Consider the following 15,935-nt stretch of genomic DNA (forward strand, 5'->3'; position numbering starts at 1 on the left):
TAATCTTATTACGATAAGCGCAAATTCTAACTTTATATCGCGCCCATTTAATTTGCAAATTAAAATTTGTTATTAATTAACAGATCTACACAAACCAATACACAATTACAATGATTTTCAAGAATACATACACACAACTAGCAGATTGTTTAAATCCATGATTATTAACTTTATCATTGTTCTGGAACAAAAAGTAAATATTAGCGAGATTCGATAGAATATAGATGGAGGAGTATGATTCAAGAAGGAAAAAAAAAAACAATTAGCCGTGAATGTGCAGCTAAAAGTGCTATATCTTGTTTTGAAATTGTTGGTTGAAAATTAGGGTGTGGTATAGCTTAGCTTACTCTCCCTTTTTTTCATCTAAAAGGAAAAAGAAAATATACAAATTTTTAAAGCTATAAAAGAGTATGGGATTAGAACTCGTAGAAGCTATGCCTTTTTGGTATTACACAATCCTCAAATTGGAGCCTGGGAGCTGCACATGAGTATCCCTTTCTAAACCTGTTGCTTCTGTTTCTCAATTCCACAGCTACAGAAAACATTCCACAAACCGGCCTGTGATCCGAAAACCTCGATTCCCCTCGAACGTAACACAGTTGTTCCATCCCATTCCCCCGCCACAATATTCTATCGCACCTGCAAAAACAATATAGATATATAGTTACTCACCAGTCCAGACTGAAGTATTTTTCATATCTGTGTAGTCCAGTTGATCCGTACCATGCTGGAGTTCGGCGTTTTTTCTTGGATTTGACGGTGTCTCCGGCGTATGAGTCCGAGTTTTGGGAATACTTGTAAGTGGGTGCAAATTGGATCCGTCCTTCGCTGAACCCACAGAAAACTCTCCCTGCTTCTCTCTCTACATTCAACTGCATGCACGCCAATTTTAAAGCCCTTTTAGTTTTAACTAATTAGCTCCTCCATTTTTCACTTTAAATTACCAAAATTCACCACAAACAACAACCCATTTAATTTAGTTGATTTATAACCTGATCCTTGAGTAGGATCCTGTCCCAGTCATTGTCCTCCAGTAAATTCCTCGTATCCTCGTAGCTCAAAGACACCCGGTAATTCAAGTCTCCGAGCCATATTATCCGGCTTCATTTCACAACCAAATTCAAACGATCAGCACCATAAACTTACTCAACAAATTACAAATAGACGGAGAATAATAGTAATTTAATTACTCATGATCCATAATTCTCTCCGGGGCTCGCCGATTGGGCTTCTTGCAAATCTTGGTGAACTGCGTGCTCTTGAGAATCTCGGCTGCATCTGCATTTCTTTTGAGCTCGTCCCCTTCCTTCTCACCGGATGCCAAGTGGCTGCAAACGAAGCAAAAGCTTGTCTCATGCACTGACATGCTAATTGATATGCATCCCTGAAAAATAATAATATAAAAACTTTAATTGGCAATACCCAGGAGAGACGGGAAGAGAATAAGGAAAATAATAAGTTAGTTTCCTCATCGTTAAATATTTGACAGTTCATTATATTTTTAATTTTTTTTTCTAAAACTATCGAGCAGTCAAATATCTAATAACGGTAAAGAGGAAGTTGCTAACAAGGAGAGAAGTATTTTCAAGAGAGGATGATTTGTAATTGTAATGGATATGAAACCTTGTTTCCGAGGCAACCCATTATTCCTCTTCCGACGGTGGAGACTCGGAGATGACCAATATGAGGGACGAGCTCCTTACGAGCCCAAACCGAGAGGAACAAGCCGACCATCTGCTTGCTGGAAATGAGCTTGTACTTCATCATCTCCCCTTCCGCTGATCTTGAGGAAGCCAGCTCCGAAATGGAAATGAACTGATCCATCATGAAGCTGCTTCCATGTGGAGACATTATGGAGTCCATATCGCCCGTGTGGTCGTCGTTCAGCTTCCTCAGCCGTCTCTCCCGCGATCCCAATTCGATGGGGCAGTTGCACGCCTTCAGAAGACTGCAATCCACCGGCCTCAGGTTCCTGCTCAGCATTTTCAGTGATGGCTTTTGGAAGAAAGAAAGCGTCTTTGAATCCTTCGACATTTTATAATCACAACCCCCGAAAATGGACCCCTTCTCCGGCTTGTTTATGGCTTGGCTTATTAGCGCCAGCCATTTCGCTGCGGGTTCGTTGTCTTCCAAAACCAGCACGTTTCCCGCATTCAGAGGAACTATTTCCTGGAACCTATAATTCAATTTATAACGATCTCATTGGTACTGACCACTCTTTTTATTGTCAATAAGAGATGAAATTCAAAATCAAAATCATTTAATTTCCATTTTTTAGTGCTGACCCAATCACATAAATGTCTGCGGAGCCTTCCACTTGTAGGAAATCTTCGAGGTCAATGCCATTGTTGGGAGTTTTGCCTCCCACATTCCAGGTCGCTACGAAAACCCTGCACCCAAACACAGATTTTTATTGACTCCAGATCAAATTAACAACCAAAGATGGTGCACGCCACGTACCGGAAGTTCTTGATCTCATTTGGAGGTGTCATAGACGATGGCTCGAAGTTGGACAGGTTTAAGCTTTGGATTCCCGCACTTGTCTGTCTTTCTGAAGAAGCCAAGTCCAGTTACAAAATAATCAAAACTAATATTTCCTTTCATTAATTAAACTCTTATCTGTTTGGGATGCAAATTTCTTCACACTAACCAAATAATGATTGCTGTTAGGTAAACTACCAAAATAATAATATAAAAACCAACAAGGCTGATCAAATCTCTGTTAATTCGTGGATACGTGTCCTATGCAAAAACCACACATTACAGACCTGAGAAGCTTTTTCTGATAACGGGGGATGACTCCATGAAAGCTTTTCTTCTTGACGCAATTCCTTTCCCTTTCATGATGACATTAAAACGGGAAAGAACGTATGAATTTAATTAACAAATAATAATAATTGTGATTAATTTTCAGAGGTGATGCCTGAAAGATACCAAGATCAACATCGCTGCCTTCCCCATCTGCTAATTTAAACAATTCCTCGTCCGAATTTAGCCTCTCGGTTCTCTTTGAACTGAAGATCTTTGGAATAACAAACTAACGTCGTCCCATGATGATATGCATTAATGGAAGAAAAACAAGACATCCAATCAAACACATGAAAATTGCAAAAACACAAACAGAAAATTTGAGGAAGAAGAAAAGGAAGAGGTAATTAGTACCCGTTTTTTCTTTTCGCTCTTGACGGAGTTGTCCGGGGAGGCGACGGGAGACACGGTATCATGCGCGGCGGCGTAATTGGCCTTGGAGGCCGTGGCATAGTTCGACGACATTCATTCGTTCAATAACCCGAAATTCCAATGCATTCAATTCGCGAACTTTTTTGGAAGAATGGCGAAAGAAGGCACCACAAAAATAGTCGCCAAACTAATAACTAATAATCTTGCCGGAGAATCTCAACGAATCCGACCCGACCCAGATTCAATTCAAAGGTGGAGTCTTTATCTGGCCTTGCTTCGACGTTTCTTTTTTTTGGGCAATTTCTTCGAAAGACAAAAAAAAAAAAAAAAAAAAAAGGAGAATAATTTTCGAGGTTGTGTTTGAGAAGTGATTAATTTTCTTTTCCCTCTTTGGTTTCAGTTTTGTGGGGTGAGATATTGGCGCCAAAGCTTTCGGAGATTATTAGGATTAAAGGGATGAAAACGGTTAGAAGTTGCAGTTCATAGCACAAAGTCCTTGTCATCCGCATCTCATCAATTCTTACATATATATTTTTCATTAAAGAACATGCCAAATTGTGTTTTAAGGAAGACACATATTTTGGGAATATTTAATATGATGAATGATAAAATTGTATGAACTTGTATCTGCTCTTAAATACTTTTAAATTGTCCTTGTCGTACTAAACAAAAAAAACAAAAGACAAAAAAAAAAAAGAAAGTTTGTTCTTTCTCCTTCAATGTTATAGCATGGAAATATCATAAATTGACGATCCTTACGTGAAGACTCAATTAATAAAATAAATTTCAGTTGCTACAAAATCATTACTAAACATTACTACTTACAGTATTCATCAAATGTCTGATCATCAGCATTTTTCCTTCTAGAGCGAATTAAAGATGTTCAAATTTACTCGACATTATCAATTGAGCCATCAATGATGACTACTTTGTCTATCTCAATTAATTGAAATTAATAATTGAACTATTTTCGAACACGTTAATTCATTAAAATGTTGAACTAAGTACTAACCAGCGTATAATTCATCGAAGCTAGTTTACTAGTTTTTTATAAACAATAATAAGTGTGATAGTTTTTATTTTTAACTTGGCCGATTTAAACAATTTAACATTGTCAATAAATTCAACAATGTTTTGTAATCAATCACATAATTGTATTCAACAAAATCTCAATCACATAATCTAGAGGTAGTTTAGTAGCTTGTCTAAACTATAATTTAAAAAAAAAAAAAGAAGGCAAATACTACTAGAAACTTAACAATCATACTTTGATTAATCTGCTTCATAATAGAAGTGAACAATTACAATCATGCGCACGAAGTTCCAATAGATTATGACCTTGCATTCTAAAACAATAGAAATTTATATCTATGGCTTCTGGCTTCTGAGTGAGAAGTATTTCCTCTTCATCCTCTCCCTGTCTTTTCAGCAAGTGATTGAACCAGCTGCAGATAACCTCCAACAACATCACTGAGGAATTTAACAGAGATCACACTATCCCATTGAACCATTTACAAGCAACAAATAATGCGTAATTAATTAGTTTAAACGGTCTAGTAGTTTAAGAATAACAAGAAGCAAGTGTCTGTAATTCGACCAGTTTCCTAGTTCATTTGAAATAATAAATAAGCAGTAATTTTGTTTAATTTAAGCCTTCGGAAAAATCACACTTGATCAGTATAGTCATAATATAACAAGTCAAAACCTTCATACCCGAATTCCAAAAAGTTCAGCTTGACATCTCGTCCAACTTTTGCCTGTAAAGTGCTAAATTCTGCACAAAATATAGCAGAGAAAAATTAGCAGTTCTCTGCTTATTCCTTCTATAATTGATTAAGGTTGACACCCAAGCCAAGACCAAGATGGTTAAGGATAAACTTCTCGATCAGTTAAGGACTCATTTGGATATAGGAATGCAGGTTTCGTATTAGGATCAAATCCATTATTGTCTTGCAGCAATCTTAAGAGTCTGAGAACAGAAATGTCAGCCAATTGCAGATGAACATTTGCATTGCAGATCAATACAAAGTCAGTTTGAGGTTTCGAAATTTTCCGTATATGGTCTGAATTCTGTTCTATTTTAACCACTAATCACTGAACTTCTATGCTATCAATGTCAACATTTGATCAATGACCCTAATTATGCTATGGACATTTTCCCCCTCAGAGACCAAAGCAGCAACGGCTTGTTCTTTCCTCCATTTTCATTACTCCGAATAAATGAGCAAGAAAGCAATAAGCCAATAATTGAAACGACTCTTGGGGTTGTACGAGTAAATATCAAGATATCAGTGATTAAAACACATGAGGTCATGGAAAGGTAGAAGAATCGCCTTACCCTGGTTAATGCATAAACACTAGCTTCGCCAGGACCAATGGGACTCCCTCGTTTCATATACATTCCCTCCTTGTATATGTAAAGCAATGGCACCCCAGTTGATAATTCCAAGCCAATTAACTACGTCCCAGAAACAGTAAATCACCGTTCATCTATTAGCTACATTGCCAGAATCTAACGACAAGAACACTGATGAAAAACATGTAGGATAATGCGGTTTCTACCTCACGAGAAGTCAATTTTTCTAGATACGTGATAATAGTCCTTAGTGAGTTAGCATGGGCTGCAACCATAACATGCTTCCCAGATTGCAGCTGTGGTTCAATCTGCAATTCCTTCAGCCTTGTGAGAATCTATGCCAATTCAGATAATTGGACCAAGAGTACGAAACTGCTTACATGTTCTTTAAAATATCCAACTGCCCTTTCTGAGCACATTTGCAAGCTCTCACCCTCAGGAGGAGGAATATCGTAACTCCGGCGCCATTCACGCACTTGCTCTTTACCGTATCTTTCGGCTATCTCCTGTTTATTCAGTCCTTGTAGCCCACCATACCTATATTATCGTGCATCAAAATAACTAATCTTGTGTTCAGGTAGAAGAATTGTGTAGATCAGCATGAAAAGAGAAAGTACATTCTTTCATTCAATTGCCAAGCTCTAATAATCGGAAATGAATGCTTTTTAGCCTCATCACTGTAAATTTGACTCCATGTCTCTGCCTGTTTATTACGATTATGCATAATGATAGGCACCTGAAATCATAAGTTGGTCTAAATTTGAAACATCTCTTGCCTGTAAATTATGGAATGTTAAAAAAATACTAATCAAAACTCTAATTCAGCTTTTGGGGTGAAGTTTATTATTACCAATATTTCTTTTGATTTGAAGAAATAATAGTTTTTACCTACCATATGCTTTAAAACAAACTTGTATTAATCTCCCAAGAGTCATTATATAGTTTTCTTCCACTATAAATATTAGTTTGAACTCTGTATCCTAAACAGCAAAGTCTTCTCATCCAATTTTTGGGTGAGGAAAGGAATTTTCAGATGCTCCCTCCTCTTTTACAAACTTATTACCATCTTGAGCAACTAGTATGGAGTTCTGAATTCATCAAAGTTAGGACTACAAGTCTAGAAGCTAATCAAAACCTATCCAATTTTCAAGATGCGAGAACCAAAAAACATGACACAATATACCTTTTTGCAGCGATGTTGAGTCAAAGCAAGCACAGCTGTCATCTGTGCACGAATTAATGCCGAAGTATAGACAACATCTATAGGTATGTTGCTAATCCTCTTACCAGCTTCAACTGCTTCCTCTACACCTCTCCTTGTTAAAGGCACATCAACAGAGCCAGTGAATAAATTCTTCTCATTCCACATTGACTCGCCGTGTCGCATTAGTATCAGAGCTGTTTCAACTTAAAAGACAAAAGTGTATTGACATTACAAAGAAATGCAGTCTCCTAGGCGCTCCAGTAAAAGATTAGAAGCCACTGTTCGTGATATGATATGTGATCAGACTTACTTGATGGCATCTTCGAATCATCGCTACTCAAATGTGAATTATGTGCAACATGGTCCATGATTGAAGCCTGTGGGGTTGCAGAAATAATAGAATGACTGCATTTTCTGATACCACAAATCCCTCTTCCAAACAACCGAACATCAAAAGCAACCTTTCGGATAAAGGGTAGAGAGTTCATATAGACCTTAAGAGGATTTGAATCACTGGGATGATTATAAAGTTGGAATGCTCCATTAAACTCGTGAAGCCCGGAAGAAGTCATGCTGCTAACCCAGAATACAAATAATCAAATACTGGAATTGATATCATATCAGAGTTAACGTCAAATGAAAATCATGTAATTAGAAAAAATCTGGACACGGGTTCGCATTGCTATCGGGAATTGCAGTGTCACACACGCCAGAAAGAGAAACAGCTGAAAAACGAAGTTTCAGGGAGAAAAACATTTGAAAGTGATAGAAGAATGTAATGTAAAGCAGAGGATAAGCAGAAAATGTAGTAAAGACCCAAATTAGAAAAAGAATCAAGGAGAAGGTAGAGAATACAGCCATTTTGCATACGAAAGAAGAGTAGATATGCGATCGGACTCACGTAGCGAGTTGGGGATCCGATTTTCCGGAGGCAGAGAAGCAAAGGTAGCCCAGGAAAATAGAATGGTATTATTAAGAAATGAAATTGATCCCGAATACGAAGGCATGAACATCTGCAGATTTTGGAGAAGGTTGAACGGCAAAACTTACAAACTATACTGAGGAAATCGGCTATGGGGGATGAGCAAATCTTGGGTTTGCTCCATCATGAAACAAACTATGTTGGGTCGACGAAATTACCCATTCTAAAACTACGAATTATGATAGGAGGCAGCGGCGTATCTAAGTAGGCCCACGGATCCCCCAACTTTGAATGAAATTATAGATCTTTCTTTTTTAATTATTTAAATCTATCTAGAAAAATAGTTATCTTAATTTCTACAAATCTCATTCTCCTTTTTCTAAACTTATATCGTTATAAAATTTAGAAAAATGTCTAATTAATCTTAAAATTTTTAATTTTTAGTTTAATTGGTTTCCAAATTTTTAATTCTATGTCTAATATATCTTCAACTCAATGCAGGGGTGTTCACGGATTGGGTTGGGTCGGGTTGGGGGTATTTTTGGGACCAACCCCAAATTTCGGGTTGGGAATTTGTGGGAACCGTCGGGTTGTAAAACGATGGCCAACCCAACCCAATAAATTTGGTTTGGGTCGCCGGGTTCTTTTTTTTTAATTGATTAATTAATTTACTTTTGTTTTGTTTATAACATGGACAAAAAAATATAGAAAAATCAAAATATTAATTTAAGCACAAATTCAAATCCTAATTAAAACCAACATGTAAGTCATAATTTAATACAAATTTTAAAATTTTACATTATCCAAAGTTTATCAAGTCCAAATCCAAATTGAAACCAACATGTAAGCCCTAATTCAACGATATTAAAAGCTTACACCTTATTTAGAGAGAGATGGGGGAGAGGAAGATGAAATTGAAAATGTTAGAATAGAGAGAGAATCAAAGATTCAAAAGGGGAGGATTGAATTGAAACCTAAAATCAATGGTTTAGATTTAATGAAATGAAAAAGAAAAAGAAACCTTATAATCTCGGGTCGGGTCGGGTTGACCCGAGATTTTCAAGGGTCAATCCGAGACCCGACCCAACCCAATCCTTATGGGTTGGGTTGGGTTCTTCGGGTTGTCGGGTTCCTTGAACACCCCTACAACTCATTAGACTATTTTTAAAGTTCCAAGATTTATTAGACACAAAATCGAAAATTTGACACTCTTTAAAATTCAGTAATCTATTAGATATGAAAGTTTAAGGACCAAGTTTGTATTTTATCCAACTTAATATGAAAATATATAAATTATATTTGTAAATTATATCACAGACATAAATTTTTTTAATTCGCCACTCTTATGGGGAGATAAAAGAAGAATAAACCAAGCGATGGGGTCGGAGGAAACCCGAGAGAAGACACGAACCAGGAAAGGAGGGCCAGCACCCGACACTTGGGCCGACCTCTGGCCGACCAGTGGTTGCCGTCGTGCAGTGCTCGGTACCGACCAAGCCTCGCCGTCGGGGGCCGAGAACTATAGCGGTTCATCCCGACCGTTTCACAATCCCACTCGAAGTATCCCGCCTTGATTCTCAATTTGACCTAAAGCTCACAACGAACGAGCAGACCTGAATATTGAGATGTATGAGAATTCGACTTCTAAAAGGAAAGGGGGAGCCAAAACCTAGAGGTAAGCCAAAACACCTTACCCTCTACACTCTAACTCCATTATCCATCTACTCTCCTTACTAACTTAGACATTGGAGTCACACGAGTCACATCAGTTTAGGTTTGATTGGTTTTGCAGGCTCTCTGCTCCCTGATTATCAAGTTTGGTACGAATCTGGGAAGGAATCGGGAGAGTATAATTCACGCATCAACCGCCACCAATGAGATGTTTATTGCAATAAATTGAGGTTAGTTTTTGACAAAATATAAGGTGCATATTATAGAAATTTCTAGTTACATTGGAAAATTTGTCTGGACTCTGGATTTTGTGTTTACTATTCTCAATCTCTGTTTCTAGAGAACAAAATTAATAGTTCATCTCCTATTTTCCTTTTGTTTTTTTTTTTTTATTTGAGTGTAGTTTAATCATTTAAAAGACAGCTTCCAACGATTTTATAAAATGATGGAATGGAAAAACAATTTCGAAAGCAGTGAAATAAAAAAAAAAATTGACTTCGACAGTGAAATTAATTAATGTTAAAGAAAATAAACTTCATTATTTAATATACGAGTCAATGTAATCATTCAATTCTTTTGAATTTTGTAACATAAATCTTTTTTTGTAAAAATTAAAGACGATTACGTTTCAATTGACACCATGAAAGAACTAATTTCTTTCTGGCGAAGCAATTTTTAAAGGAGATTTTTCACTTTTTTTTTTCAAAAATTTAAATTTAAATGGTTGATCTTAATAAAACAATGGACAAAAATTTAAACTTTATTGTACTTTTAAGATTAAAAGTATTTTAATTCCAGAATAAATATATAAAATTCAATACTAAAAAAAACTATTTAAAATTCAAAACATATTTCAAAAATAGTAATACAATTTGTAGTGCAAGTTGCAATTAAATGCGGGGATTTTTTTTTTTTATTTTCATTCAAAGTGATGCTCTATTAAACTATAAGCTAAAATTATGGAGGTTATCAGGAATTTGAATTATTTTGTTCGTTTTCGTCTTTTTATCTAGGAGAATCGAATTGGAACTATACGTAGATATCTTTATTCTCTCGTGTGTAAGAGTTATAGTATCGTATTCTTTACCCTTCTACCTTACTTTAAAGGAAAAGAATTAAAATATGCTTAGGCATCTTTTATTCTCTTGTTTAAGGGAAGAGTATCTTGTCTTTTCATCTTTCTCAAAATAAGTTTGAAACATTTAAGAATGGTTAATTCTATCTCTTTTATATTTTCTAAACTCCAAACTAAATTATGTAATGGTGACAGAATTATTTGTTATATGATTTATTGATTAGCATTGCAAAAATGCAAAATTCATAGATAAATAGCACAAAAAATTAATAATCCCCGACAAAAAAAATCTTAAAATATTGGTTAGGTTTAAATATTATTTTAATCCACGTACTTTTGACTTTTGTTCATTTTGGTCATTGTATATTTTTAAAACGTTTATTTTGGTCCCAATACTTGCGACCAATTTTCGTTATATCGTTTTGAAAATATAATGACTAAAATGAATAAAAGTTGAAAGTACATAGACAAATAGAAACATTTTACAAGTAGTGTCTAAAAAAAAGAAACATTTTGCAAGTATAAGAACAGAAAAAAAAAAAAAGTCAAAATTAAAAATCCATAGACCAAAATAATATTTAAATTAAAATATTATTTTACTTTCATGAACATACGGTAACATTCTCTAATCTCTAATATCAATAATTACTACTATGAAATATTCGTATGATCTTATACTTGGACATTTAATTCTCCCATTATTCTCAAGAAAACTTTGAATTACTATTTACAAAATGTAGACTTGAACATTAGTAATGTACTTATCTAAAAGGGCGCAACGGATGTAGGCTTTCGGTGGATGACCTCAGTTTTGTCTAATATTTCTTCCCTAATGCCTTTGATCTCTTAATCTAAAAGTAGAAACAAAATCTTAAAAATATACTTGAAATAAAAAAATAAAAAAAGAAAAACGCTAACACACATAAATTAGGCTCATTTGGTGTACACCAAAATTAGCAAAGAGGAAAAATAATCGAAAAGATAACATTTGTGCCCATTTCTATACTTATAGCAATTTTTTATGTCTATTTTTTTAATTAAGTTATTTAAAATAGTTTGCTTCTATTATTTCCTAACATATTTAAGGGTGGATAATCTTAAAAACTTTAATTAAATTTCAAAATTAAAAAGAATAAAAAAGAAAAAGAAAATCTGAATTAGGATAGTTTTTTTTTTTTTAACTAACGTGTTACAATATCTATATATTTGGTTTAAACATGAATTAGAGTAGTGAAATTTGTAATGAAAAAGCGGAGGGCAATAATTAGTGGGTAAAGCGCTTTTTTAGCTCCCCAATGAGTGTGCACTGCAGTTGCCCAACTTCCCTTTTATCCCACACATAACATTAAAGATATATATTAAGTAATCACATAACATATCTTTTTTTTCCCTTTGTTAAAACAATCAAAACATATTCTTAAGAAATGTCTTTGATCAAAGTTCTTGCTTCTTTTAAAATATTTTCTGTTTTTTTAATAAAAATTAATACATTACTTTCTTAATATATTTGAAAATAACTATATTTTTCTTATTAGTTGTGAGACGACCTCCCTCCTCCCTCCTCCTAGTACTGTCGTCACCCTCCGATCCTCTCCTCACTTTACTTTTGAGTTGGTAGAAAACATGACATCTAATTCTATTGTTATTATTACTTACTATTTTTCTTCGTTTTTACAAAATTATCAAAAAAAAAAAAAAAGAGTCACAATTGAACCACTGTACTTTTTTTAAAGGGAAAAAAGGTCTAGATTAACTCCCGCTCATCCCTTCCAGTTTATTGTTAAAAATATAATTTATTAACTTATACTTTTTGGATCCAATGAAAAGAAGGCTTTTTATTTGTATCGTAACGTTATTTCCTTTTCATTTTTTTATTTTCAAGCCAATAAATGAACATAAGTGTTGGAACGTGAATAAAAAATTAAACAATTTGATAAGGCTGCTTTGATAACAATTTTGTTACTAATTTTCTAAAATTTTTTAAAATGATGTGTTGTTATTCAAATTTTCTTTATTACGCTTTTTACCTTTTTAAAATCACCTTTAAATTCTTAACTAAATTTAAAGCATAAAAAGTTCTTAAAAACTATATTTGACTTGTTAGTTTTCCAAAATTTGATTTGATTTTAAATTAAAATGTTACTAAAAGTGGATAACAAAATAAAGAAAAATAGAGATGAAATTAATTTTAAAAATAAAATGATTAAGATCTAATTGGTTCGCTCAATTAATTAAATAAATGTTGTTTTTACTCTTTCGTATTCTAGAACTCACTAAAATTTTGACAACTCTTTAATATATATATATGTATATATATTTTAGCAAAGTCTCAATAATGTCCTTATTTTTATTCTTATTTTGATGGGTGGATGATGTTGGGTTAAACTTGAATAATATACCGAGCAAGAGCAAATTATTTGAACAGAACTTTTTTATTTATTAAAAAAATTAAAGTAACGCAACTTTAGTGGTGTGTTTTGTCCAACAGGGATTAAAATAATAGGTAAGTGATAGCTGATATCATTAGTACTAAAAAAAAAAAGAAAAAAGAAAAGAGAACTGATATCATTAGTGATTGTGATGCAATCTATAGTTTTGCAAAGGTCGTAACGAAAGAATCTCCGATCGAATCAGCAGTCGCCACGTGGGACCTTTCTGATATTTTATTAAGATGATGTGTCCGGCCGTGGGGTCCAATTAAATTGCATTACGATCTCTAAACCTGGATTCGTCTGCTTCTGTCATTCTCGTTCACGCTTGTCCTGTCCTATTTCCACATTTCTTTTTATTGATTAATAATTAAATCTTAATCCCAGTCACTAATCGCTACTAAATTTACCGAAAACGACGTCGTCTTCAACAACATTCTCTTAGATTCACACGTCATTATCCTACCATGCGCATAGTATTATGTATATGACGTGTAAAGCAATTGTTGGTTAGAAACCAAATTTGGGGGAGAGCAGTGGTGGTGATTGAAAACGCATATTTCCCAAATTAAAATGAATGGTAGGAAATAATAATTAACGCACGTCAATTGCACGATTAAAAGAAGAAAAATAAGATTTAACGGGCCATTGTTTTTTTTGGGATGCAGATGTGCGACATGTCTTCACATACCTGAAATTTTAGATGTCTAGAATTTTAGATTTTCGACATTTTTAGATAGCCACGTTTGTTTCGTAGAAAAATATAAATATGTCCGAGAATATCTGGATAACCACGTTTGTTTGGCAGGATTTATTCATGAGAATATTCTAAATTTAAATAATGTTCCAAAAATGCCCTAACAAATATTCATATAATTTATATATTAATATAATATAATTTACATTTATATAATAGATTTTCTTAAAATTAATTTAATATTTTAGGTTTTTTATATTAATTCCATATAATATATTGATTTTTGTATGTTATCACTTTTCGGGTAGAATTCATATTAATATAAGACTTTTTAAAAAGTAATTAATATTGAATATATATTTCATTTTCAACTTTAATATTTTTTTAAAAAATACAATTATATAATTAATGTTATATGGGGTAAAATTCATTTATTATATTATCAAATTATATTCTTTTAAAAATAAAAAAATCAAAGGTAAGCTGATCATTAAGAAAATGTTGCTTTAAAATGATGTATTTAAGATAATAGATATTGATCCTGATAATTCATTTCAAATATTAAAAGTAAATGAAGATATTATATAGTTTAATTGAAGTTTTTTTTTACATAAAAAATATATGAAAAAATAACGAAAGGGTAAAAATGTGAAACCCATGTTTCAAAAGAGCATCCAAATCGACTCGGATGCCTTCCAAATAGGCATCTTAGGATACGCGGGTCTTACATTATCACAAAACAAACGTGGGAATCCAGATGCCCGTCTCACGAGAATCTTAGATTCACACGAAACAAACGGTCGTTGTTGAGAGAAAAATAAATCTTTCCATTTGTAAATAACTCAGAAAATACTTAATTCCTTATCAGTGAGGATTAAAATTTGTTTTTACTATTATTGAAAAATGGACAATTCATTATTTTTCCAAAATAATCTCTTTTTTTCTTTTTTACATTTATATCTCTTAAGTGTTAAATATTTAATGATAATGTCTTTGTGTTTGTGTCACCAATTTCCGTCCATTAAAAGTGAGAAATTAAAGAAATCTGTTTGGAGTGCGTGACCTTGCGCAGTAAAGGGATGTTTTTTTTTTTTTTTTTTTTTTTAATTTGTTGGGTTTCTAAAATTTATGAGTTGGTGATAGAGGGAAAAAGAATTGGAATGGATGAATGGAAAGGCAAATTAAAGAAACAATATAGGCAAAAGGGGTGAAGGAAAAGATGGGGATGTGCCTTGGCTGTCCCATTACTGTCTCTTTAGTATTTAGTGAGTGGGAAATGTGACGTCTTTTTGTCCATCCTCCCTTTTCTTCATTTCACTCCTTTAATAATGATGTTTCCCTCTCATTGCCTAATCTATCTTCCACTAACTACTTCATTTCTTTTTTTTTCTTTTAGTTCTATATACCAAACAAAATCCCTCCATGCATCAAATCCCTCAATCGTGTTTACATTTATCAAACTAATTATTGTCAAATTACCCACTTTTACTTCTCGACTTGAATCACTACATCATGTTAATTTATTGGAAATGTGAGTTAATTTGAACCTTGAATTTAAAATATTATAAAAGTTGATTAACACGGCCACAGAGTATTTATCATTGCAATCTGTGAACCTAATTTGAAGGAAAGAATTTGGGAACTAGTTAATGGAAATATCTAAATTAATGAGAAAGATTTTATCTCGTCAATATTGTAATGGATAATGATAAATGGTTTAACACATGCTTGATTAATAATAATACACGAGTCTCTCTAGTGGTCTCATTAATTAATTAAGTATGATATACGTAAATCAAATCTCAATCCATCTTTTTTTTTAATCAAAACAAAATAAGTCTATTTTAGCAGGTGATTGACATATATCTTCAATTAGGAGGTTGTGGGTTCAACCTCTCACCTCCACACGTTATGTTCAAATAAGAAAAAAGACTAGATCTGGTATATAGTTAAATTATTTTAATTGAAATGAATAAAATTGAAAGTCAAAGATTCATTTCATAGTAACTGGAGTACAACTCAACGATTCTGTAGATGCAAATTTCTGTTACATCTACGTCATCGCTTTAGAGAGGGTGAATAGCTGAGCGGGAATCCGATTCTGATTCGACATGAAGAGGGAATGTGAGTTTCATTCCGGGTGCCTTTGAGTCCCCTTAGTATACAGCCATACTTCCCCATGATTTATTTCATTTTCGGTAAACGTCAAATAATTGAATAACATTTTTACTTTACAGTTATTGGAGGAAAGAGAGACAAATTTAACCCAAAAAAAAAAATAATAAAATGAAAAAGGCGTGACGTGGGCTCTCTCGTACGTGGTGCCCGCAAGCAACGGCCAAGATTCGCTCTCAGCATTCATGATCCTCATTCTCTCTCTTCCCCCACCTTCCATAAATTG

General features: G+C 33.5%; 2 protein-coding genes across 7 annotated transcripts; both read right to left on the bottom strand.

Moving 5' to 3' along the window:
* Positions 1–177: 177 nt before the first annotated feature.
* On the bottom strand, positions 178–3,783 carry BST1 (DNAse I-like superfamily protein). The gene is made up of 10 exons (XM_022277381.2): positions 3,163–3,783; positions 2,935–3,037; positions 2,769–2,837; positions 2,461–2,551; positions 2,286–2,390; positions 1,624–2,176; positions 1,191–1,384; positions 993–1,101; positions 724–872; positions 178–639 (listed from the first exon to the last, which is right to left on the bottom strand). The coding sequence occupies exons 1-10, from the start codon at positions 3,271–3,273 to the stop codon at positions 417–419; spliced, it is 1,707 nt and encodes a 568-aa protein (XP_022133073.1). The 5' UTR covers positions 3,274–3,783; the 3' UTR covers positions 178–416.
* A 644-nt stretch (positions 3,784–4,427) lies between these two features.
* LOC111005264 (2,3-bisphosphoglycerate-dependent phosphoglycerate mutase 1) lies at positions 4,428–7,921 on the bottom strand. 6 transcript variants are annotated; one of them, XM_088126368.1, is made up of 10 exons: positions 7,791–7,920; positions 7,235–7,313; positions 7,051–7,117; positions 6,720–6,934; positions 6,154–6,272; positions 5,917–6,073; positions 5,743–5,844; positions 5,519–5,638; positions 4,894–4,954; positions 4,428–4,625 (listed from the first exon to the last, which is right to left on the bottom strand). In XM_088126368.1, the coding sequence occupies exons 1-9, from the start codon at positions 7,847–7,849 to the stop codon at positions 4,910–4,912; spliced, it is 963 nt and encodes a 320-aa protein (XP_087982494.1). In that variant the 5' UTR covers positions 7,850–7,920; the 3' UTR covers positions 4,428–4,625; positions 4,894–4,909. The 6 variants fall into 6 exon arrangements, with proteins under 6 accessions (XP_087982494.1, XP_087982465.1, XP_022132398.1 ...); XM_088126339.1 differs by having other exon boundaries at positions 6,720–6,943; positions 7,791–7,918; XM_022276706.2 differs by having other exon boundaries at positions 6,720–6,943; positions 7,642–7,915.
* Between the last annotated feature and the right edge of the window lie 8,014 nt (positions 7,922–15,935).

The sequence above is a fragment of the Momordica charantia genome (genome assembly GCF_013281855.1).
Source record: "Momordica charantia cultivar OHB3-1 chromosome 1 unlocalized genomic scaffold, Mcharantia_2.0 BLBB01000001.1, whole genome shotgun sequence".
Lineage (NCBI taxonomy): Eukaryota > Viridiplantae > Streptophyta > Magnoliopsida > Cucurbitales > Cucurbitaceae > Momordica > Momordica charantia.